The sequence below is a fragment of the Centroberyx affinis genome, unplaced genomic scaffold, assembly GCF_046629955.1.
Source record: "Centroberyx affinis isolate AG114_WGS23_722 - 3 ecotype Tasmania unplaced genomic scaffold, CSIRO-AGI_Caff_v1 ptg000501l_1, whole genome shotgun sequence".
Taxonomy (NCBI): Eukaryota; Metazoa; Chordata; class Actinopteri; order Beryciformes; family Berycidae; genus Centroberyx; species Centroberyx affinis.
In genome coordinates, this window is record NW_027279154.1 from 95,795 (window position 1) to 121,769 (window position 25,975).

The 25,975-nt window shown below is 42.9% G+C and overlaps 1 protein-coding gene across 5 annotated transcripts; it reads left to right on the top strand.

The window, feature by feature from the left end:
- The first annotated feature begins 4,417 nt into the window (after positions 1 to 4,417).
- LOC139642609 (ETS-related transcription factor Elf-2-like) lies at positions 4,418 to 25,975 on the top strand. 5 transcript variants are annotated; one of them, XM_071517526.1, is made up of 11 exons: positions 6,986 to 7,321; positions 11,387 to 11,524; positions 12,013 to 12,180; positions 12,357 to 12,612; positions 20,297 to 20,410; positions 20,878 to 21,066; positions 21,563 to 21,649; positions 21,805 to 22,000; positions 22,172 to 22,585; positions 23,329 to 23,506; positions 23,626 to 25,975. In XM_071517526.1, the coding sequence occupies exons 3-11, from the start codon at positions 12,106 to 12,108 to the stop codon at positions 24,265 to 24,267; spliced, it is 2,151 nt and encodes a 716-aa protein (XP_071373627.1). In that variant the 5' UTR covers positions 6,986 to 7,321; positions 11,387 to 11,524; positions 12,013 to 12,105; the 3' UTR covers positions 24,268 to 25,975. The 5 variants fall into 5 exon arrangements, with proteins under 5 accessions (XP_071373625.1, XP_071373629.1, XP_071373627.1 ...); XM_071517524.1 differs by lacking the exons at positions 6,986 to 7,321; positions 11,387 to 11,524 and adding an exon at positions 4,418 to 4,780; XM_071517528.1 differs by lacking the exons at positions 6,986 to 7,321; positions 11,387 to 11,524 and adding an exon at positions 4,767 to 4,790.

The following is a 25,975-nucleotide window of genomic DNA, read 5'->3' on the forward strand; positions in this document are numbered from 1 at the left end:
ATGTGACAGGTCCTGTTCAACAAGTTATGAAGAAACTTTGCACTTAAAAGTGCATCATGTTGCTGCTGTGTAATAGGTTTTGCTTCTGTCTCTTCAATTTTTTGTCTTGAAACATTTGACATGGAGTCTTGATTGTGACGAGTGCAAGTTAAAGCTGCTTCACAGACACCGGCTAAGACTAATCCTAGATTACAAAGCTTGTTTCAGGGTGTCCTGATGCTCAGCAGGTTGTGGGTGTCAACCTAGCAGATGACCTTTGACATCCTACCTCTTTCTCCCATAATTCTTATTACTTTACACTGTACACTAACAAAGCAGAAATGCCATATAATTAGTACATTTTGAAAGCCTTGTTGAGATCAACATTAAAAGGACATGAATCCATGTCAAAGAAATGAGCCATACAAGCTGTATCAATATTGAATGTTATCAAGAACATCTTGAATTATGGCATTGGCAAACACCCAAACCCAGATTTTCTCTAGTATCTGCATTGGAGTGCTCACAAGATGCATCTAAGCTAACAGTTACGTTAAGGTCTATGACAAATGTACATGTTTCAAACTTTGTCTGAAAGGTTACACCAAGAGAAGGGGCATGAACTGGCTGAGTAGTCTCCTGTAGAGTATTTCCTGAACCAATGGTGATTTATACCGCCCAGTGGTAGATGCCTGGTCAAGGTAAGTGGAATTTATACAAAACGACACACAACACAAAGAAAATCACGCAAGGATTAATCTAAGCATTACTGAAGTGTTCCAGTGCTGCCTCTTCACAGATAGTAACAGTTTTTTTAATAAGATCACATTGGGTTTTGTATCTGATCTCCTGTGTATAAACCATATTACTCACACACTGCGGTAGAGATTTACCATAGATTGCAGACATGAGGTGTAATGTTTCAGAGGGAAATCACAGTAAGGTCCATAGCACAGGAGGCTGTCAGTCTCTTAAAAGATACAATGCATCCTACAGTATAGTGCATTGCAAAATATATAACTATTACAATGCAACATCATACAGCAGTTACAATATTGATGTGGTGCTGGACTTAAGGTAGAGGAGAAGACATCAATGTTAAAGCAATTTTACTGTCCATGAAGCTCAAATAGGCCTTGATAGTCATCATGCTTGTGGGGCCATTTGAGTGTGTGAACTCAAATTCTCTGTGTATCTCAAAACCATTACTTTCTGTCCCCTTTTCTCCATCAGAGTCTATGCCACACCTCCTAACAGCTGTGAAGATGCTGGCTGGCTCTTCAGTCGAGATTGCCGCAGCTTCCATTGGAGAGACCAGCATAGTCAAAGCCGTCCAGCAAATGGAAGGAGATGGGAAGGCACCTGGAGCTTTGGGATCCACAGTGGACGGGCTACAATCAGAAGTCCTAGAGGCAACCGAGGAGGAAGAAGCTAAAGAAGTACCAGAAGAAGCAGTAGCTGAAGCGGCAGCTCTACCTGAAGCTGATGAAGCTGCTGTTGTAGTAAACGAGGAGGAGCCCAAGTCTGCTGTTGCTGTTGATCCCCCCACCGAGGAAGTGGCTGACACAAAAGATGCAGAAGCTCCAGCTACTGAGGAGGTGATTGCAGAGAATCCACCTGCTCCTGCCGCAGCAGATGAGGAGGAGGAGGCAGTTGCACCTCCTTCTGAAGAAGAAGCTACAGTTTCATCCCCCGCAGTGGAGGAAGCAGGAGAGGCCGAGGTTGAGGCTGGGGCTCAGACTCCGGTCCCTGAGGAGGCTGCCTCTTCTATGGAGGCCTCCCCAGAAGAGGCTGCTCCCACTGAAGAAGCTGCTCCAGTGGAAGAGGCAGCTCTAGCTGAGAAGGCCCCTGATGCTGAAACATCAGTGGAGGAGGCCGCAGTCGAAGCCCCAGCAGCAGAGGCACCACCAGCAGAGGAGGCAGTCGAGGAAACACCAGCACACGAAGAAGCTTCACCAGCTGTGGACACAAATCAGCTGGCAGCAGCCTCCACTGGATCAGACCTGGAGGTCCTTCCAGCTTCTGAACCAGAATCAACATCAGGGGCACCAGTGAAGGAGGCCAAGCACTGCCACTCCTGCCACTCTGCTCCATCAACAGAAGAGGAGGTGGCTCCACCTGCTGCCCTGGGAGTGCAGGTGGAGGTGCAGCTGGCCAGAGAGGGAGTCATGGATATAGCAGAGGAGGCCAAGGAGGCAGTGTCACTGGTGAAAGGACAAAGTAAGAACACAAACACAAATATGTTTGTGTGCCTGGGTGTGTTTACATTTTGTGCTATTTTGGGATCCTGAGATGGATTAGAAAGGCAGTCACATATTACAGAGAGAAACACATTGCCTGTGTGCAGGTAATGCAGTATAAGGGACAATTGGCAGTGATACAGACTACTAGATTACCAGATTCAGATAAATCCTGATTCACGAATACCACAAGAATAAGACACAGTAAAGCTGACGTGGCTGAATGAATTATCACATGTTATCACTGTTCCATTTTGCATCATCTGAGTCTATTCTATTTCTGCCTGTATCCACAGTGTCACAGCTGTCTAAATGGACTGTAAAAAGATGCTCAGTGATGTAATAGTACAGTTGAGAAGGTAAAGAGTTAAAAAGAGACATAGAAACACAGCTGTCTGTAGGACTCTGCATAGAACTAGATATAGTAGAATGGACATCTCCAAAATAAGTGCTATTCTTGGGTAGCAGAGGTGATGAGGCTAGTGTGAATCATATTCGCTCATATGTTTTTTTAAGAGCTCGCTACAAATTCTGAGACGATGTGCACAGATGTGTAACATATGTCCATTCTACTTATTCAAATTCTATGATAAGAACCAAGTATTGGTCCCTAAATCACTAAGTAATGTATAATCAGGTTATGTATTTCTACCAAACAAAACTATTGTTGTTTATGTTTGTTTCAGCCACAGGGTTGATGGCGGTGGTGGCGGCCCAGTCGTGAGATGAAGACAGACAGATGTGCCTTCCAAAACATTCACCTATCTGTCAGTCAAGTCAGGATGACCAATGAAAAGAACATGAAGTGGAGAATTACCTATAGGTTAAATTAATTATGTGTCCTTTCTTGAATGTATAATGCTTTCTATAATGCTTTCTTAATGTTTCTGTTCTCTTTCTGTTTCTGTCCATGTTGTATATTACAGCAGGAGGACACCTTCGTAAGGTTTTGGATAGTTGCGCTCCCTGCTGTTTATCCCTGTGGAAATGTATCAGTATGAAGCATATTCCCATTATGTCTCACTTCCTCCAGGTGCCACTATTGCAAAGCTTTTCATGACCAGTTGAATGTAACCAAAGTTTCTTGATAGGTGGTGAATTGGAATAGTGGAAGTGGTTAGTTTTTGTTACCCTAATGCTGTGTTAGAGAGTTTTTGATTAAAGGGTGGGTATTTGCTTAAAATATAAAACAAAAATTGCTTGAATAAACAAATATATTAACATTTGCTAGAATTGGTAAGGTAAGAGAATTTAATTGGTAGGTATTGGGAAGTATCATAATTAAGCAAAATAAAGGGTACACCGTACATACTGTATATATATACATATATCATATATTATATACTATGTTATATATAGAGTATATATATTGCTTAATTTTGCTTATTTTTTTGCACAGGTTCAAATACATTATATATGACACGTTTACAATAGTGTCATGGTTATCTATATTTTACATGTTACAACAAAGAATGAATAACTAACAAATAAACAAAAAAGTTCAAACTAACTTGTATAAATTGATTCATAACTAAGATGTTTATATTGAACAAATTGTCCATGAGGTATAGATAGATAGTTAATTTCAAATATCTTTGTTGGTGCACTACACAGAGAAATATATACAGTATATATAGTTATTATTCACTGAATTGGAATGTAAAGCATTACACTGCACTGTTGCCATACAATAATGTTCACACTGTTGAAATAAAGAGGTACATAAACAGTTGACGTCAGTTTTGCTGTATTCTCTTCTGCTCAACCAACGGTCACTAATCAACATGATAGTCCTACTGTATCTTTATGCTTAATAAACAAGCGCTGTTGCACGGTGCCGGTGAATGTCAGTTCATTGACCACTTGGTGGAGACAAATACTTTAATTTGATCTGTTAGCTAAAATTCAGGTTATTAGCTTTTTAGGAGAGTTGATAGGACTTGTGATCATTATCATTGTATAATTGCTTTAAGACAGAGGGGAAGCAAAAAAAAAGGAATAGAAAATTTCCACTATAGTTATGCCACATATTTTTGGTTATAGTTTGTGGAGTAGATTAAGTCAATCAAAAGGATAGACGCGGGGAAGCCAAAGCAAAGGAGGGAGTTTATTCCAAAGAGCTTTTATGGTTTATTCTACGACGTGACGTCACGAGTGTCATTCGCGAGAACAAGCAAGTAGTTAAACTGACAACTGGCTTTGACCTGGATCAGTCTCCATTAGCGGAGGGGCAGCCCCTCTTCACCAGCGACTACTTCTCTATGTATTTATTGTCCCATACAAATAACTGAAGCGCTGCGATGGTATCGTGTCTGTAACCGTCTGTCTGGTGGTTTCGGGGTCTTCATCATGGAGACAAACAGCTAGCGTTGGATGAGCTAGCGTTAGCTTCGGGACTCCAGCTTCAGCTTGACAGGCGACAGCAGGATCGAAACCGTCCGGAGAGATTACTGGATGTCACACACAGACAGCACACTCACATTAGCTGACCAGCTAACGTCAACTTGTTGCCTGAAAACAAAGTTGTTCATCCATCACTGAGCAAAAAGAAGACTTCCAAGGTAAGGTCAGGTGAGCTGACCTAGCGTTAGCCAACATTAGCCGCATGATTTGTGTCTTCTTCTGACAGCTTGTTAGACAGCTAATTTAGCTAGCTAACATTAGCTAAGTTAGGTTGATGTCAGTTGCCATATTATTCCGCTTATTGCAACTGATGGGAGTTGTTAGCAAGCAAAACAATCTATTTCTAGCCAGGTTGCTGCGTTTGTGCAATGTGCGCTCAGAAATTGTGGATTTGTAGCCTCAAAAGCGATTGTAGTACAACCTTAGTCTCTGTTGAGACTAGTGGATTTGGTACTTATTTGGGTTTTGCGCAGAAAGACACAGCCTGCTAGGTTAACTAACGTTACATTATTTATCAGATAGAAGAGCTGGCTAATAATTCATTGGTCAGGCTCGCTGCATTGAAGAGCAAAGGTATTATTGCAACAAACAGTAAGTTCCCTTTCTGGCTTGCTGTAGTGTACATGCCAGACATAATCTTGCTGTACACACCTCTCATGGCTTTCCATTTGTAACCAAGACAAACAGGCGGCCAGCCAACTGAGTGACTGCAGGCAGGGGTGGATGGTCTGTAGCAAGTTAGACCTTTGCTCTGACAGTACCTTACCTCTCTGTATGTAGTAGTTACTAACCTTAGCAAACTAAACTAGCTTCAACACACTCTGTAGAACAGCATGTAAATATAAACTATTCTAATGGTGCAAAATGATATAGTGCCAGCTGGTGATAACTAGGACAATGAGACTGATGCCATGCCAGCTTACTCATGTAAGACTCTGTTACCATCTTTTGACATTTCTTCATTGCTTGTTGAAGGTTTTGTCTAGAAAATGACTGATGTTAGAGCTTGCTTCCCTCACCCTGCTGCCTGTTTGGCACCCATAAGCTTAATTTAGTTCATTTGGACAGTGATAAACCAACAAATGTATGTAAGTGTGATAGATGAAAATAGTGTTAGTTGTTCATCCCCACCCACTAGACCATCAGATAATGTACATGAATATCATCTACTGTCCTAGTGTTTTGTGCCATGCTGTTTAAGTTACTGGTCTTCAGTATGCTTTAGCAGTTAACATAAACATGAATGTGCGTGCTGTAGTAATACTGTTTGGTGTGCACAGGCCACCGTTAACCCGCTGCCTTCACTGTATTTTGCATTGGAGTGTTAGTGCTTTGTGCTGGTAAATGATTCACCAGCTTGCCTTTTGCCCAGCCCATATATCCTCTAGTCTAAGCAACAGTGAGCGTACCAGTTGAGCGCCGCTCTGAAGGTTTGCTGCTGGGCGGGCCGGTCCAGAGCGTTGCTTGAATGTTTTGTGTTGGAGCTGAAGAGAGAGGGGCTGTAGGGCAAAGACAGACACTGAGCACGAGGGTTGGGTTACCATGGTGATTGGATGGATGGGGGATGATGGGGAACAGGAGAGGTGGGGGAGTGCTAATAAAAGCAAACTGTGAATGTCGGGTTTGGTTGTCAAGCAGTGGGACAGTTGTAGAGTGTGTGTGTAGTGGAAGGGGATGCACTCACCTGGAGGCTGATTGCCGTTAGTCATATTATATATTATCGTATGAGACTATTACTGGGGGCTGTAATCTCTTGTGGCAATGCACAGAAGACTTACTGTACTGCTCTTTGAATGATGAGAGCCTGAACCTGACAGTATAAACGGAAAAATTCATAACTCGACTAGATGAAACTGAGGCACAGCGGAGTTAGTGTGTGTTAGTGTGTATGTGTGTGTGTGTGTGTGAAGGGAGTGGGGGGTGAGGGTCAAGTGGAACCTGAGGTCATACTTGCTGTGTATTTGCTTGTCATGTCATCACTGTTTCTGTGTGTGTGTGTGTGTGTGTGTTAAAAGGGCAGGGCACAAGGCAGGGCGTTGTATCGTTAGCAGCAGCCCCAGTTACTTGGGACAAAAGCGCTGTTGTTGAAAGATCATGTGATGGTGTGTGTGTGTGTGTGTGTGTGTGTGTGTGTGTATGTGTGTGTGTGTTCCACCCTTGTCATGTGATCCGGGGGCAGGGCTGGGGCTGAGAAGTGCTGAGTCGCTCTGAGAGGTTCCTTCCACCACATGGAACAGGCAGACTGTTAGCATGCAGGCAGAGAGAAGAGGGGGATGGATTGATGGATGGATGGAAAGCAAGGCGACAGAGACAAGTGGGATGTCAGACAGAGAGAAGGGGAGAGACAGACGGAGAGAGAGATGGAGAAAAAAAAAAGTCTTGACACTTTCTCGCTCTTACTGCACCACAGCCAGATTGCATTTTTCTCATTCCTTCATTCTCCTCCTCCACTTTTTGTGGATTTTTTTCAAACGGCAGCTCAGTGTAGATGCAAAGTCCGGACTCCTGTGCGACAAGGCGAGTTTGGATTTTTCTCTTCCTCGTTGTTGGGATGTGTCCATTGGGATTTTTCATGGTGGGAAAGTTGGACTGTCAGAGTGAATCTGCAGAATACCGAGCGATCATGAGACTTTCTGATTGACTCGCCAGTCGGAATAACATTCGTAATGGAGTCGAGCTTCCCATCTGCTTTCACCCCGGTAATACAAAGTTAAAAGTACATGTTTATTTGCCTGTTTTTGACATCCTTTACTGATTTAATTCACATTTACATTTTAGACATTTAGGTGACTCTTTTAATCCAGTATGACTTTCAGTGAGCGCTGCAGTAGGAACTAATTCATTATTATAACTAAAAGAAAGAAGTGCAAGGGTCACATCAACTGCTGTCTTTTGACTTTTTCAATGATCCATTCTTTTGCTTGGAACGTGCAAAGGGAAATGAAATGCAAAAGTATCTGCTGGCACTGGCAGTATTTGAATGAAAGCGTTTGTTCAAGGTATAATATGGAGTTTTGACTGATTTTAGGTCCGATTGGTGACATGGCAGCCACGTGCTTGCAGTGGTCTAGCAGGTCCTGTAATGTCCGTTTGAATGGAACTTGCAAGTCCTGTTTCAGATCCTGAACTGTTACCAGATCCTGCGTCTCTGTGTGTGTGTGTGTGTGTGAGTGTGTGTTTTACTGATCCATTTCTGAACTCTCCATGGAATATGAATATTAATTGTTGGAGGGTCAGACAATAGTGTGTGTGTGTGTGTGTGTGTGTGTGTCCATTTGTGCCCATGTGGGTGCACGCATGTACATGTTCCCATTATCTTAGAAGGTAGGAAGTGATAAAGAAATGGATGCGGGTATGGAGGGAGTACAGTGAGGAGAGGAGGAACTTGCCGTACAAACAGACGATCAGACAGAGATAAATTGATCAATGTCTCTGATTATGGCCCAAGCTGATCCATACTGTCAGTTTGGTGCCAGTTCATGTAGGCCGTGTGAAGGAAAACATGCAGGCATTACAGCTTTCAAGGACTTGGTCCGCACTTTGACACACTCTCTTTCACTCACTCCCTGTCACTCCCTGTCTCTCTGTCTTTTTCTTTCTCTCTCTCTTTCTTTCTGGCTGACTGACTGTTTCTCTCTTTCACTGTCACTCACTCACTTGATCTTTATTTCTCACGAAGGGAGCACTAGATAAATAGTCTCCACCCTTTTTTATGCACTTACCTACTAACCTGCATGAGTTAAACAGCAAAATAATACGTGAAGACCCCATTTCTACAGCAGTCCTATGAGTTTAAATACATGTAGGCTGGAAAAAAACAATAGGAAAGTCTAGTTTAGGCCTTACGTTCAAGAAGGAATTACAACTGATTTAACCTGCATCACTAGGATACTAGCTAATGCATTGGTTGTGGTGATTCTAGGCAAAAGGATGGCATGTAACATGGCACACAAAACACACAGGCTACACCTTTCTTTGTTTGGCCGATTTTTGTGCCAGAGAGAAGACTGAGGGCATGAAAGAAGAGTTTAAATACTAACACTCAATTTTGATTGTGGCTGATAAGTTTGCTTATTCTACTAGACCCTTTGGTAGGTAAACAAATGGGTGTTTTGGAATCAACCAGTCACTTTGACTCATGGATAGTAATGTGATACTTTCTTAATCCCCATAGTAGGGCCGGGGCGATTTACTGAAAATTTACAAAAACTGACACCGGCACTCTCTCAGCGACCACATTTTCTACATGTCAATACGTTTGGTAAATACATTTGTCAAGTAGCCAACTTTGCGTAAACGGTTTCATTTCTGTTGCTTCAGTTAAACTGCAGCATTGCTAGTGTATAATCGGCTGCGTCAAGCCAGCCAGAGAGGAACAGAATGAGACCAGAAGTAAAATGGGTTTACCTTCAAAATAAAAGCATAATTTTAATATTTATGACGCTAATGGTGAATGCTGTATTTCTGCACTGGGGTTAGAAAAATAAACAAATTTTCGCTTCATTTATCGAGGTAAATGTGACAGTACATAGTGATATGCCCAGCCCTACCCCATAGGGTAATTCTCTTTTTCCCCTCCTCCATAGACAGAGTGCAGGTCGGCTTCACAACAGCACCCTTGGTGATGGTGTACAGTGCCTTGCTTGAACAGCGGTTTCCCAACTCACTGTACCACCCTTCTGCCCAAAGGATGAAAACCTTAGTTTCGCTCCCTGCTTACAATAGTCTAGGAAGTTGCCCAGAGCCCATGCTAATAGCTAATCTATGCTAGTTAAGCCAGACTGCTCTGGCTTAGACTATCAGACAAAGTGTGGATTTGCCCTACTGGTCAAGCGCAACTCTGGGAAAAAAAACCTCAGAGAACAGTACTGGACTGTTTAGTGCACCTTGGGATCTCCGAGCCTCGATCGCACACAGTGGCACTCCAGAACCGGCTGCAGACAGTTTGACGGCAGCTGAAACTGCAGAGCTGTGCAGCAGTTGGGAAATATGTGGAGTTTTGTTTTTCGTGTAGCCTGCTTCTAAACTGTCGGTGTGATGGTGCACTGCTCAACAAGTGAGTCTGTATTGCAGCACATGCGGGTGCCTTGACGCCTCTCTGTGAGCTCTGTGGATGTGGGTGGATATATTACAGCGGGATTGCACAGTCTGCATTCACACTGAAACTCTGCATTAACCTCTTCCCATCAAAGCAGAGTGTACCGCTCTATAGATGAGTGTCTGCTGTATGCCGTTGAATAATTGAACAGAGGAGTTCCACCGCAGCCGATACCATGTCGGTCTCGGTGGCGGGAGGGAACACCAGCCCAGCATGACTCGTCAATTATACAGCAGTTAGAGTTACCGAGTGAGTCCTCATACACACCATGTTAGAAGATGTTGTGTGGTCAGGCGGCTGCAGCAGGTCATATATGCATTTTTTTTTTTACTGTGATTGACAGCTCACATTTTGTTCCATGTATTTGAAAATGGGTTATGACCTTTGGATGAGGCCAAACCATTGAAAATGCACTATAAAATGTTGAGAAATGCATGACTGGCAATGAGAAACAGTTTTTCTTACACACATTTATAAGATCCTTTCAGTTAAAAATAATTTTCAATTTTTTGTCTACTAGGAAAATGTTAAAGATTTGGGGTATTGCTGAGTCAGATGAGTGTCGTTTTTGTTTTACGGAATCTGAGTCAGCGGTACATCTTTTCTGGTATTGTCATGTTGTGTCTGCCTTTTGGAGGGAGGTTCAAAAGATGTGTAGTGCAATGAAGCTGTGCTTTCAACCAGATTTTTTTCCCTGTGACATTGGGTGATGTTACAGAGACAAGCAGTTACACTATTAATCTGATTATTTTGTTAGGGAAAAGATTTATTTTTAAAGCTGCTGATGTGGATCCCTTGAATATCAATCAATTTATAATGTTCATTAAACGTCATTTTATTCTGGAAGGATATATTGCAAACACAAATGATGACGTTAAAAAAATTTAGAAAGGAGGGAAAGGTTTATTGAAGCAGAAGGCTGGTAAGAAGTTTGTATTCAACAAAAAACATTAAGTGTAGAATTTGAAAAAAAAAGTATTTTTCTTCTCTAATGTTTTGTTACTTATTTAGGTTGTTAGGCCTACTGATATATGTTGTGATGATATATAGTATGTGTTTGTGTTTGTTATTTTGGTTTGTTTTAGTGTGACTTTATTTGTGTTATTATTTATTTTACTTTATTTGTGTTTATTGTTTGTTTGTCTTCTGGTGATTTATGTCATGTTTTTGTTAACTAAAAAAAACAAACAGTTTTTCTTCATTTCTAGAAAGTTGTCCTTTTGGAGATTTGGGGTTCTGCAGGACACGAATGAAATGTAATCTTAATGTAATCTTAATGCAATACTTGCACATGAGTGCCTTTGTGTGTAGCTGTGCATATGCACATATTAAGTGTGCCATACTCTACTGTCCAGTGCAAGAGTGCATCAAACTACTGTAGTCAGCCTATTAAAACCAGTAGGAGTAGTTTGGCCATCATGCTGTGTGTGTGTGTGTGTGCTCCTGCCTTCCCCCTGTCTTGCATCCTATTGTTACCCCACAGAGCAGCCTGGAGCAGGAAATGTAGCCCTGTGGTTCTTAGCAACTGTTACCATGGCTCTAGTTCTCCCTCCTTCTGTCTGCCACTGGACACTGTGTGTGTGTGTGTGTGTGTGTGTGTGTGCACGCCTGTGTATGTGTGAGTGAATGACTTGGCTTCCCGTCAGTCCATAACTTCCTGTATTAGCAGACAGGCACTTCCTGCAGGCCAAACCCAGAGGGGAGAAGATGGAAGGGGTGTAGGCCTTTACCAAGGCCTTGGACTAGAGTTTGGGACAGATGGGGGAGAGTGGAGGCACTAAGCTGCAGCTGGGCCAGATGAGAGGTAGTTTTACTTTCTAAAGAATTGGGACATGTTAGGAGTGAGCAAACAAGATAGCTGTGTCTGCTTTGCCAGTGCTTAACCAAAACTCGTTTTTCTTTTTTTCTTTTTGGTAAAGCATCTGGATTTGATATGATGATACTTTATTAATCTCCATGGGGGAATTCTCTGTGCTTTAGAGGATTAGGGTGCAGGGTGAGCTACACAACAGCACTTTTGGAGCTGGTAGGGATTCATTGCCTTGAACAGGGACACTTAAGCAGGGTGGATGCTTGTCCACTCAGGGACTTTAACCCAGGTTGTCTGGTTGAAGGATGAACTCTCTAACCACTAGCCCGTCCTGATTCAGCATGTTATGGCGTTCATCGCAGTCATTATCTATCAAACTCTTTTTTGACAAAATCTAGTCACATAACTCTTCTGGCAGTGTAGAGTTTATCACCGAAAACAAATGTTTTGTTAATCTGTTGTTTCTCTTCTCCTCTCTGCAGGGCCCGCTGTTCACCACACTGGCGGAGGCCACCAGGTGGAGGCGCTGTGGCAAGCCCTTGGCAGTGAGCACCGCTCCCAGAGGAGCATGAGTCATGACCTCAGTGGTGTTGGTCGACACTGGTGGGACGGTGGTGGAGTATGTCACAGCCGTGGAGGACCCGCAGCAGGTGGGACAACACACACACACACTCACTCACACAAACAAGCAAAAGTAACGTTTGAACTGTAGTTCATTACTAAATCCTGCTTCCTTTCTCTCTTAATTTCTTCTTCCTTAACTCTTTTTTCAATCTTTCATCTCCCCTCCCTGTATTACTTTGTCACTTTCCGTGCCTCTCGGCAGCAGGAGGGAGAGTGCGAGGTGGATTTGGAGCTGGAAGGAGAGGTGGAGGGCGAGTGTGAAGCTGAGGAGGCCTATGAGGAGGTACAGGATGGAGAGGAGGCTGAGGAATACCCAGCAGTCATAGTGGAGGAGGTGCCCAGCGCCAGCCTGGTGGAGGAGCAAGGTTTCTCGGCCCAGGTGCTGGTGTACGACGACGGGGCCTACCTGATGCAGGAAGTGGGCGACGAGCAGGAGGTGGAGACACAAGGGGAGACAGGTGAGACACACTGCTCCTGTATTTATTAGAGATTGTTGTTCATGGCACCTCTACTTAAATAGTCTTTAGGTTGGAGAAGTGGGTTTGTGACTGCTGTTTTGAGTTAGGACTCTGTTTTGAGTCCCTGGACTGGTTGGGGAAAATAGCAGTGAGGTGAAGTAAATGAATGCTTTAGTCAAAATGAGCCGTTCGATCCGGCTGAGTCCTTGTGCCATAATCCTCTATCTTCTGACACCATGTGGAAGTGCGTGAAGAAAATTCCTGACACTCTTTGCACTTGGAGGTAATTCAATACACCTAATAACTAGCATAAAACTACAGTTAATTTCTAGTATTGTGCCGGCGCAAAAAAAAAACGGGTGCATGTCAAAAAGTCTCTTGTCAAAAAGACTGAGAAGACTGTTTGCCCAACCTTGCTGTGATGGTATTGCACTACACAGCCCCCTCTGGTAGTTGCCCTTGTTGCTCTGCTGCTGCTATTTTTCTGCATTATGTATTGGCTCTGTGGGGGAGGGGCAAGCCCATGCAATACCTTGAAAATGAGGCAAGCATCTGCAAAATGTTTGAAGTTATCTAGATTGAATAAACTGTATGTTTTTTTGTATAATATGACAATTGTGATAGCTGTTGGCCTTTCTGTCAAGTGTTTTAGTGTCTGCTTGAAAAGGGACTCAGTTGGTTTTAGAGTAGTCATGCTTGCTTGCGACCAACTCGTGAAGCAGTATCCTATATCTTCTTCATGTTAACTAGCTGTTAACCTGTCAGCTAGCATAAAGCCTCAGACCCTTTGCAAGACTGTAACACACATGCCGCTGACTACCCAGAATGCCCACGGCAAACTTGACTTCAGTCACTGAGCAACCTGTTCTACCCTTTTTCCAGGTGCTGATAAAGTTGACCCATGTTTTTTCCTCAACATAATTAGGTCTCTTAACGCCAAGGATCAAATAATGTAGAAAATGAAAATCACCTGTTTGGATAATTTTACTAATACAAAGTATCCTCTACATTTTGTCACTGCGATTTAATCGATCGTATCCAAGTCAGCACTACACCCCTGCACATTGTCACTGTTCTGTACATATGGTAGCTCCATCAGAAGAGCTAATATGCACATATCCAAATGTGCACCTTCTGTAAATATGTTATCTACATACAGTATGTCTGACCCTCTATAGACCGGTTTAGATGAGCATTATGCATATTTTGCACATTCTGTGTATATGCGTTAAATTCACATAATGCTTTCTTCATATTCTCATATCCTCCTAGTGTGTTTGTTTGTTCTATTGCACTGTATGTTATATTTATTGATGCAGTACAGCAAAAATATATGTCTCCATTTCTCCAGTGGGATCATTAAGGTTTCATATTATCTTGAAAAGAGAGGAATTGGCCCTGCATCTGTATCTGGTGTGTGTACTGTGCTATATGCTACAGAAACAAGAAATTAGTTCTGGACCTGTGAGCTATTTAAGGCTCCTAATGTGCTTCAGCAGACACAGGCCATGATACTGTATTAGCTTACCATGAAGAAAGGCAGTGCCTCAAAAGAAGAGTGTCTGTTCTGTTGTTTTGGGGTGTTTTTTGGCAGTATGTTTTTAACCTTAATTCATCCAGGGAAAGTTGACTTTGCCTCACTGAAAGAGAGCATGTATCCTCTTTTTCAGCACTGCCATGCTTCATATTCATGCATTTGCACACATTGACACCTGGGAGATGCCCAGTACAAGCACAGTCTTCTGTGAAAGCCCCACTGGAGCAATTAGTTGGCAGAAGGGTACCTCAGCGGTTAGTAAAGGAGAGGAGGGCATTTCTTATTCATTCTCCCCACCCAGATTTTCCCAGCCAGTCCAGGGAGCGGAAACAGTGACCTTACCTAACTTTTGAATCATACAGTCCTTAAGGCCTTTAAGAACGGACAAAGTAGATAGGAATTTTTGCTAGTAATTATGTCTAAAAGTAGCTTTTCATTCTGTCCTTGTAGGCCACTATGTAATCCACATTTATTTTGTCCTTGTCGCCATTCCTCATCCCTGTTGCAGCTAATATAACCCCTCTACATGGCATTAAAAAAAAGTTTTCCTGTGTATCATAGCCATTAGAGGATGTATTATTTAATTTTGTGAGTTCACAGTCATCTTGCTCAAAGGTTCACAAATCAATTTCATATGCTAAGTCTGGCATTTTGCTGCTTGAGAGTTGATGAGTGCTTGTTTTCATTTTCCATGTTTCACTTTCATTTATGATAGTTGGGCTGTGATGGGACATACAGTATTTGTCATATGATTCTGCTGGGACAGAGACTGTGCAGGCCTGGGCTTCAGGCTGCAGTGTCCTCATACTGCCACTGGGCAGACGCTGCCACCTTGTGGATATTTCTGCACAGTAAATACTTATGAAACATTGAAGGTTTGGCATCCAATATTAACTCAGTATTCAGAATCCCTTATTAATTGAGACTGTCCTATCCAGCTAAATGTTCACATGACTGAAACACACTAAAACACAGGGACAATATAATATTCAAATTAGAAAGCTTGTATTCATTCACACACTCCATGTTACCTGCACATTCTAATTTGCAATTGAACATAATCTATTTGCAAGTATCAACAAGAAAATTCAAACAGTTACTCTTAGTTATCAGGAAATATTTTTGCATTACTGGATGTTTTTGCCCATTCAGTTAGACAGTTGGTCTGAAGTTTGGAAAAATGCAGCTCTACTAGTATAGTCTACTCCAGTGTGTTTTTTTTTTTTTTTTTAGCCTGGCCCCTGTCAAACTGGGACCCAGACCCACGGAAATGTAATGGTGCTCTTGTCATGGGTCCCTAACAGCTTTCTGGATCATGAGCCATAGCTTAAGAAACTAGAGCCTTCGGTATAAGCCCAGTTGATAAATAAATAACTTGTCTGTGCATCCTATCCATTATGTTCTGTCTAATTAATCGCATGTAAACATTGAGATCTAACAAGAGAAAGTGCAACCATAAAATATTTTAAAATAGGGGGCACACTTTTTTTTTTACCATATAAGCACTGTTTAAATGGAGAAAGTGTCACACATATCATAGACACTTAATCCCTTTAAGCCAGTGGTTCTCAAAGTGGGGTCCGGGGACCCCCAGGGGTCCTTGAGGGGGTTCCAGGGGGTCCCCAGCAAAAAGGGGAATAATTTATTTTCACTTTAATTCCATCCATAAGTAACACAATGGCAGAATGTATGACTATTTTGGTCATGGGTTTCATACACTTTCTGTAATAAAACATCTAAAGGCAAAAATCTTATCAGATGGGGGTCCGTGGTCTAATTTGTGTCAGTTTAGGGGTCCTTGACGTGAAAAACTTTGAGAACCACTGCTTTAAGCTGTAGACCCAAATTTAAGAAACATAGTCTAGCTCTGAGACCCTTGCTAATAATGATGTGCTGGTAATAGTCGTGTTGTGTGTTGAACCACCTGAAACAGGAATGCAACCCATATTTAATTGAAATTGAAATACAACTTTATTGTCTACCGCGGTGGAATTTTTCCTTCAGCCACACCAGATAGGACATACAGTACATTTAACATATAACACCAAGTATTCATAACATGTAAAGGAAATTTAAAAACAAACGCAAATGTTGTTTAGGTTAGGAAACATTACAGATTGTTACAGAGCGAGTTCCCCCAAATGTTGCCTCAAACTTTGAATTATCTCTCACACCACTTTATATCAAAAATAACTCCAGTAGAGTAGATTTTTGAATGCTACTTTTAAAAAAAATATTGAACAGTCCTTCTGAAATTTTTGCAGGGATAACTTTAGATTCTGCATAAAATTCTAGTTAAATTTGTTCAAAAGGAACAAAATACTTTAAATCTAGTAAGTAGCTACGTATACTTGAATAAAACATTTTTAGTATTTTTCACCTTTAGAACAACAAACATATTTTAGTCATTACAAATTTTCAGTAATAATTATTTATTGTTTGGAAATGATGTTAACGATGGTGAAGTTTACATTTCTTAGTAAACGACTCGCTTCTGCAGGTTTGAATCTGTGCCTCACAATATGACTTCTTGTCCCATGAGTGTCCCCGAAAACAGTTTTAACAATGCAGCATCCATACATTGGACAGCATAAAAGAACTCGAACTGCTCATATTTAATGCATAAAAAATGTTATTGGATGGATATTTTTAAGTGTAAAGCTCACCCAGTTGCATTTGAGATTTGTTCTCTTCCTGTTTTTTTTTTGACGTCCTCTCTACGCAAGCGGGCTCGGAGGGAGGGCGAAGGATTTCCTGTGTTGGGGGCGGAGGGATACCTCTCTGCCGCTGCTGTGCGTCTGGTTGAATTTGAGGAGATTTCCTTTAGCGGCGGAGTGATCTGAGCTAGTAGCTTCCCATACAATTCAGTGAGAAGTCAATGTGAATCTGCAGCAAGGGGAGAACATGGCGACTTCACTGCATGAGGGGCCCGCAAACCAACTCGATCTGCTCATCAGAGCAGGTAACGTACCGGTATTTATTAATAACTTCGATCCGGGAGCGAACGACAACGCATCCCTTGTGTTTTTAACGGCGACCGCTGCGCCCCAACCCGCTAAGTAGTTTCGTGAAGTAATGGAGGGCAATCAGGAAGTGATCACCTTGGTAGCAACCTGCATGGCGATGCTACACGGTTTCTTTACACCCGGTTTAAAAGGTTAAAAACGAGAGTTTGGTTTGCCAGCGTGCACGTGTAGTTAGTAATCTGCACGAAGTGTCATTTGCATATTGGAAGATATTTTTCCCGCCCCGGCTTGTTTCATTATAACGGTTTGCAGTTCGGCTCTGGGAAACCAGGAAGTGTAAAGATGTTGTCTTTCCTACGTCTTTGCCACGCTGTCTGAGTCGGAAGGACATGTGGGTTTATTTTTACTGACATTAATCTGTGCTACATTGTTAAATATCACGTCATATATTATTATTACTGACATATGATTTATTTCACCATGGATGGCTTTGGTTTCTTCCGTTTGTTTAAAATAGGTGTGCAGCAATATTCTTCACACAATCGTCCCTGAAAAACAGTCCAGTAGATCTAAAAAAAAAAATATTGCTATGAATATCATATTTTTGCGATTTCGACATGTGTGGGGCAGTTTTACATTGTGTTACTATCAAGGTTAGATTTTGTTATTTCCTCGCTAACGGTGGCTGGTTCTGCACCCTGTTATCCAAACGTGGGATGGCCTGGCAGACTTGCTTTCTTCCTTGTGAAATGAGTTGTTTCAAGCGGTGCTTTATTCGATCGTAGAGAGCAGCAAATACACGTTTTGTGTAATTTCATACACGAATAGTAAATTTGGGTTGTTGATTGGCCTGTGGTGAAAACACCGCATCGTTTCCTGTCTCGTTTAATTACAATTTTCAAAGTATTTTTGCCCATTTCGATGGCGGAAGCATTGTTATGCGAAAGGGCGGGGTGTGTCTTTGATTGACACAGCCGTTAGTCCAATGGCGTGCGTGAGGCGTTAGAGAGTCTGCCGGGAGCCAGTTAGATTCCACCGGGGGCGGGCTGTTGATCAGCGAACGAACCAATAGCAGGTGAGGCGGGCGCTGAGTGACAGGAGGATTTGTGTGCGTCTTCGAAGAGAACTGGAGGGAAAGGATGAAGAGTGTAAACACGGAAGTCATAAGAGACAGCACTACTTTTTGTCGGACTTGCTGCTATTCTTGGCGCCGTTAAAGCACTATAAGCACTATAAGGTTTTATTCCTCCATTTATTGACAAAAGAAAACACAGATTTTCTTAACAGTTTATAAAAAAAAAACTTAAAATATTGAAATTACATTTACATCTGTGTGCAGTGCATATTTCTTACTAACTGAATCATTGCTGCAGTGATTTTAATAATTGGTTTATATGTAAAAAATTTAAAGCTTAATGCAAATATTAAAATTTTTGGATGAAAGCCTTTAAATGGCCGATGCATCTACAGTAGCCTATATGTGGTTATATAGGTCAAGACAACCCGAAGCTCTCTGACCTCTTGCCTTTTGCTGGGCTTATTACAGCACTCCTGCCTGGTTTCAAGGGCGACTCAGCAGCCTATAGGGTCTCTGCTGCTAGTATGTCACTATGTTGTTTGCCTGAAAGAGTGGGATAATCTAAAGATAGCCCGTTTCTCTCCCCTATGCCATGCCTGTTGCCTCAGCGAGATAGCCAAACATGGCCATGGCAGGGTGTAACGGGGTCTCATGTTTCCCACCGGTGATTGACAACAACAGCAGGTGCCCCGCGCTCCTGCTCGGGGTCCCAGATGGGCTGCGTACCATTTCGTTAACAACAGGCTGAATTCCTTTTTCGATTAAACGGCATTGTTCTTTTTCTTGCCTCATCTTCTCGTAGATCAGAAGGTAAACACAGGCTGAATAAAGGTTTTTCCTACCTGGTTTTTTACTTTTCTGCATACTGATGTTAGAGGGCAGCTGTAGGTTTAGTTCAGGCGTTTTACTTGACAACATTACCCCGTTACGTATCTCCCTGAACTTTCCTACACTCTTACCTGCAGCTCAGACCTTGAATCTCTCTGTCAGCTGAAAGTGCAATGAAGAAAAGCTCCTTGTCTTTTTCAACCTCAGTCATGGTAACTTGTTAAACTAATGCAAGGAGGCAAGGGAATGAAACCATTCCTTCTAGCGAGAGTTGTTCTTTCTTACAACAACTCGTGTCAGGATCATAAATTGAATGTGTTGATTTGTCTACTGAAAATGACAAATCAGTGACCCGACCGGGCTGCTCACTAGGGGGCGCCAAATAGTTGTTGTGTGTGTGTGGAGGGGGCGGTGATGTTTGCATCACTGTGTTAAAGGCAGTGGAAGTGTGAAAAGGGCAGCAAACAGCTCTTTGAAGTATCTTATTCCATTGTTTTGTTAGGAAAATCATTAAATAGCATGGGTAAACATAAATTGTGGTTACTTACAGCACCAAATATGGGGTGAAGTGGTGTAGTGATTAGAGGGACCAGCCTCAAAGGGTTCAGTCCCTGTTTCAGCAAGCACCCACCCTGCTGAAGTGTCCTTGAGCAACACACTGAATCCCTACTGCCTCAGGCACACTGACTTTCCTGCTGGGAGAAAATGACAATACTGTATGTTTACTCTACGGGGATCAATAAACAGGGACCCACACTCCTGGAAAACCTGGAAAAGTCATGTAATTCATGGAATGGTATTTTGCAGTCCTGGAGAAGTTATGAAAAATGATAAAAAGGAGAAAAGTTCTGGAAGTCATGACATTTTATTTGTGAAGTTAATGGTTTTTATTATTGTCCCAAATGTCTCAAACGCTGTGACTGGCTCTGAAACAGTCTAGACTTCCCTGCTGGAGGAAAATATTGTTGGTTGCTGACTGTTTTTTGTTGCAAGAGTTTTAATAATATTGTAATCCTTGATTTTTAAAGTGAAAAACAAACTACTGCTTAAAGTTAGTGTAGCTGATGGTTACTTTTTAATTCAGTCAAATTTGATCATGGAAACTTGAAAAAAGGTCACAGAGAAGTCATGTAAAAGTTTTGGAATTTCAGTGAAAAGGCATGTGAACCCTGAAAGAATCACAAATTTATTATTATAAAGCATGCTCCATTGAGTGTGCGCAGCTGTGTTTTTCTCGTGGTCTCTGTTAATTCACAGTGTGTGTGTTTGTTTCAGTGGAGGCTTCTGTCCATGGCACCAGTGTCCACTGCTCTGACAAGACCATCGAGGCTGCAGAGGCTCTGCTACACATGGACTCACCTTCCAGCCTCAGAGGAGACCGCAGTCCAGGTAACACATAGCCACATAACACACAAGAACACAGTTCAAAGCAATATTTATGGAAATTGAACATTCTTATGCCTAAGTATTATTTTAAAGCTGCCAAAGCTGCCTAGTTTTGGGGAGATTTCGTGGCTCACGGAGTATATATTTGGAATTTCTTGATTCTGTTTTTCTAAACTTATCGCATATCCACAACAAAAAACACTTTAAGCAATGTGATCCATGAGTGAACCTAGAGGTTGCTTGCAGGACAGCAGTTATGAAACAGTTGTGAACTTCAGATGGCACTCTAAGGATCCAATTTCCCCTGCAGAAGCCTTATTTATTAAGTACTAACAATGTATAATAGAGTTTAACGTCTCAGTCTTTTCTCTCATCAAAACATCATAATACAGCTTCATTGCACAAGCTCACAACAGACCCCCACTCACACATCTCCTACTCACTCCTCCTTCCTCCACTCCCCCGTCCAGATGCTTTTGTCCCACCGTGCGTCTCGACGCCAGACTTCCTGCACGCCGCCATGCGTCCCGACGTGATGTCAGAGACGGTGGTGGAGGTGTCGACGGAGGACTGCTGCGAGGACGAAGATGAGGAGATGGTCACCCTGCTCGAGGAGCCAGAACCGGAGCCGGACCATGAGCCTGTCAGAAAGAAAAAAGGTAGATACAGACAGCCCACTGATGAAGCTTGTGGTCACTCGGTTGCCAAAGCAGATCTAGTAATTTCGGGGGAAAGTGATTTTAATAACTTCCAGGTATTTTAAACTTTGGGAATTGCACGAAAAGTCTGGAAAAGTGTGGAACAATATACTTTATCCTAAACAAACAATACAATCATTTAATGTGGCTCTAGACCCACTATGAGCACCCCACTGAGGAGGGGGGGGTGTTGAATTATGGAAAAAGGGAAAAACTATGGAAGTTTTAAATGGAAAACGTCTGTGAACCCTGTGATTAGTGAGTAACCTTAACTCTAAAACTGGCTAAAACTGAGCCAGACCACAAACCTCAAACCAAAAACCTACAACTCAATTACAGTGACTGAGGTAATCCAAGAGCCCCATCTAGTGGTAGACTTTTACTGCTGCGGCCCAACTCAGCTTCACAAGTCCATACAGTCCCACTTGAATATTTGAAATGATCTCTCCCTCTGTAGCTGGACGGAAGCCAAAGACACATCAGTCAGCGCTTTCCAACGGCTCGCCGGACCTGGGAATCAAGAAGAAACCAAGAGAAGGAAAAGGTATATAGCATAGTAATGTTGTAAAATGCTGTTCTTTCGCTGTCTGTATTTCTTTCTTCTAATGTTCACTCTCTGGCTCTCACAGATGTATATAAAGTCCACTGTTGTTGTCTTTAAATGCGTAAAAGTATTGAAAAATTGTATTGGTTTTCCAGCGGGCAGCACCACCTACCTGTGGGAGTTCCTGCTGGACCTCCTCCAGGACAAGAACACCTGTCCTAGGTACATCAAGTGGACCCAGAGGGAGAAGGGCATCTTCAAGCTGGTCGACTCCAAGGCGGTGTCCAAGCTGTGGGGCAAACACAAGAACAAGCCGGACATGAACTATGAGACCATGGGACGGGCACTCAGGTGAGGAGTGTGTGTATGTTTGTGTGTGTGTGATTGAGGTGTGCTGTGAATTGTTTTTCCATATTTGCGTTTTTGAGAAGTAGACAAGAGGATGAAAGTGACTGAAAGCATTTGAACTTCTCTGTAATGCAACATCCTAACTCTACCTGTTATCTCCGCCTCTCTCCCCAGGTATTATTACCAGCGCGGCATCCTGGCCAAGGTAGAAGGCCAGCGGCTGGTGTACCAGTTCAAAGAGATGCCCAAAAACATCATCATCATTGACGACGACAAGGCAGAGCTCCCTGCCCCAGATGATCTTATTGGCTCGGAGACCGCAGTCTCCTACGAGCGCGTGCCGCCGCCGTCTGACATGCTGCTGCAGGTGACCGAGCTGTCGTCCTCCAAGAAGCCCAACATCCTGAGGGGCGCGAACAGAGCCAACGCGGTACACGCTCCTGTCGCCAAGGGCGGCAAGGCGGTGGCAGGGGGAGGGGCGGCGGTGGCGGCGGGGATTCCGAGAATAGTGACTGTTTCCACGGCGCCAGACGGGACCCAGACGCAACACTCTCACACGGCCATCATCCCCAGTGCCACTGGGCCCAGGTCAGACTCCTGTAGAGACTTTGGAATTGCATTACAATCGCATTACAGTATCATTATGGAGGTTGACCGATGAATTGACTGTGCGCAAATAATGGCTAAATATATAACAACTGGTACCTGAAAAAGGATGGATGTAGGTCAGTTTTCTAAGTAAAAGTAAATGGTTTGAAAACGTAGATTTGTTTTTAAGTCCAGGTTAGTGTGACATAGGAAACTGTCTTATCTTTAGCCCTACAGCTCCTTTGGTCCTTGGTTTTTTGCATTATTTGCTGGTTCACTAACTAGCAGGCTAATTTAACAAAACAACTTAAGTTAACATGTGACTACTAGCCATTGTTAATGCAAGCTTCATCTGTATGCATTAGCTAGTGTGCAAATCAGATGTCTTAACAAAAGGTCAGTGATACTTAGACAACCACTGTGAACTAGATAAGAAGCCGACGTTATCGAAACACAAAATCTATGAGATGTATCAGTGGTGAAGTAATCACTTCTCAGTTAAACACAGCACAGAAATGAACCATGACTGTTCAATACTGTTGAGAAGGTAGAGTTGTAAGTTCAGAAACGCAGTCAGCTGCCCACCTGACTATTGGCTGTTGTTAACTGGATGTGTTGGTGATGTGTAGCTCAGTCTCTGGAATTGGGAGTGCTAATGTAAATGTCAGCATCATCTCCCAACAGTAAATGTTGACTTTGCAACTTGACCTATCGCCGAGTGCTAACTGTCGTCTTGTCTACAGGACAGTACGGGTCGCTATGCAGGTGCCCGTAGTCATGACAACGTCGCTGGGCCAGAAGATCTCCACAGTTGCCGTGCAGCAGGCAACAGGGACGACGGGGGCACCCGGCCACACAACCCTCCTCGCCAACGCCTCTTCCATCGGTACGGCTGCAGGTGGCAACAACTCACAGCAGAAGGTGTGTAAACATGGAAACTAGTTCACTGCCATTCTGAATTGTCTAGAACCTAAAGCAGTATTCATCCTTTCTTTGTTATCTTTTCATGAGCTTTGACTTTCTCTGTGTTTTTTGTCCAGGTTGTGATCCAGACCATCCCCACCATGGTCCCAGCCACAGCAGAGAACGGAGACAAGATCACTGTCCAGCTGGCCAAGATCATCACGATCCCTGCCCACCAGTTAGCTCAGTGTCAGCTCCAGGCCTCCACAGGTACCGGCGGCTCTGCCAAGTCCGGCATCGGAGGCTCCCCGACGGGTATCAGCCTCCTCGGAGCCCCCCTGACCGTCCGGGCCCTGGCTCCCGTCAACGTTGCCCCGGGAACACAGGTGATGAGACTCGCTGTGCCAACACAGGGGCAGACGCAACAACAGACTCTGGTGGTGTCACAACCAGGAAGTGTTGGTAGTGGGGTGGTTACAGTCACAACAGCCAATCAGACGCTGACGGCACAACCTCGTATCATTAGCGGCATCATCAATGGCTCAGAGCTGGTGATAGGAGGGCTAACGACAGCAACCGGAGGACTTGGGGCGGAGAAAGCCGCAACCGTCCAGGTTCAGACTGTCCAGGTGCCGGTGTCAGTGGCAGTCCAGCAGAACCAAGCGCAGCTCCAAACTGTTCAGGTCCAGAACCTATCAGAAGCAATGGACACCGAGGTGGTAATCAAATCACAGGAGGTCAACCTTGATATCGTAAAGACAGAAGAGCCTGAATGTTGAAATGCACAGAAATGTGTGCGCACACACCTATCAATACCCATCTCCCATCATGCCCTCATCAGCCTCTAGCCCCTTTCTATCAGAGAGGGTTAGTCTGTACAGCCCTGATGTCAGTTTTCCTCTTATAACCAGCAACAGTCTGTGAGACTTTAAAGACTCCTCAAGGCCCTTTTTTGGCCCTTAAACCTGTCTTCACGCCTTCCCCGTTTCTGACCAGAACATGGCTGAACTGTGCTGGTCTCCTTCAGAACCACAGAGGAACCTCTTCCAGTAAAACCGTCGTGTACGGAGCCCCAGCCGTACTGAACCCCTGCAACATAGGAACCCACACAAAGACTTTAAAGGGACTTCTTCAGAAAGGTAAAGGGACCAACCTTGATCACTACATTTGCGCCCTGTCAACGGATCGGTCGCGGACTCAAACTTTGAAAAGGGACTACCTTTAAAAAAAATAAAAATAAAAAAATAAAAAAGCTCAAACACTACAAAACAAGGCAAATAATTAGAACCAACCAAATGTGAACTGACACATGAAAGAAAAAGATGAAATGGGGATGTAACGAAGCTGTGCTTTTGTATAGAACATTTATTTGTTTATTATTTTTGCCTCTGCAGATGTTAAAACCAGCAACTTGTTTTTGATTATCACTGTGCAGATCTAGTATGGCCGGTGCTATGTGAGTCCTACAAGAGGGAGCAGAAGACTTGTAGAGAAAGTGGAGCTGGGAGAAGCTCTTACAAGGAGAGATATCAGAAAGAAAAAGGGACTTGTATGTATATATATATCTACTATACAGTTTACGGAGCTAAAGATAACAGAACAGCCTTAGATTTTAATTTTGACGTTTTTTTTTCCCATGTATTGTCTGAACAGTAAGCTAAGAATTGTTTTTTTGGTCTGTTTTGATACCTTCTACCAAGCACAGTATTATTGAAACTAGGGCAACTCATGTTTGTATTATAGTTTCCCCGTCTCCATCAGGCTGTTAAAAAGTCTCATGGATTGAATCTCGTAGGTTTTTGGCCACGGATCTATAACATATTCCCTGTTTTTGCAGATTGCTTGGAGTTTGTCCCTCTCGAGTGTCTAGGAAAAACTCTAGGCATGTGATTGTCAGATTTATTTGACATGGTGGGGGGGGGGGGAGAAGCCTCAGGCATTTCTTAATTTCTTTGTTTTTCGCAGACATGTGCTCTTTTCTCCACAACCCTACGTGGGCTGGCTGCATACAGATGCAAAGAAATGTGAGTCTGAGAAAATGCCATGTCTTTTTAAAATCCAAATAGACTTATGGATGCATGCAAACTCAAAGACCAAGAATGGAACTGAAGCAAGGTTGTTATTTGAATTCTTAGATGGAGACAAAGACAGAGGCATTGTATATCCAGCTAGTTTATGCGACTTGGCTACGCAGTGTCGACGCCACTGTGGGTCCCGGGTCACATTTCTTCTTGCTCAAAACAGAGGGTCAATTTGCTGGCATAGATTCTCTAACTTACATTTTGACCCTGCCCTGACATTTCCTTATCAAATTTTCTTTCTTTTTCTTTTTTTTTTTTTTTTTGGTAATCTAAAAAGAGGGATGTAAGAGAGAAAGATGTTTGTGTTCAGACTGAACTGTTTGTATATTCAACATTTGAAGTATATTCTATTTTGTTGTACTCTTGTTTCAAAGTGTATTAAAGTAGATTTTACTGATATATAAAA

Coding starts and splice junctions, on each gene's coding strand:
- LOC139642609 (XM_071517524.1), top strand. CDS start 12,106: ATGACCTCAGTGGTGTTGGTCGACACTGGTGGGACGGTGGTGGAGTAT. Junction 20,411..20,877: donor CAGAGGAGACCGCAGTCCAG/GTAACACATAGC, acceptor TCCCCCGTCCAG/ATGCTTTTGTCCCACCGTGC. Junction 21,067..21,562: donor GCCTGTCAGAAAGAAAAAAG/GTAGATACAGAC, acceptor CTCCCTCTGTAG/CTGGACGGAAGCCAAAGACA.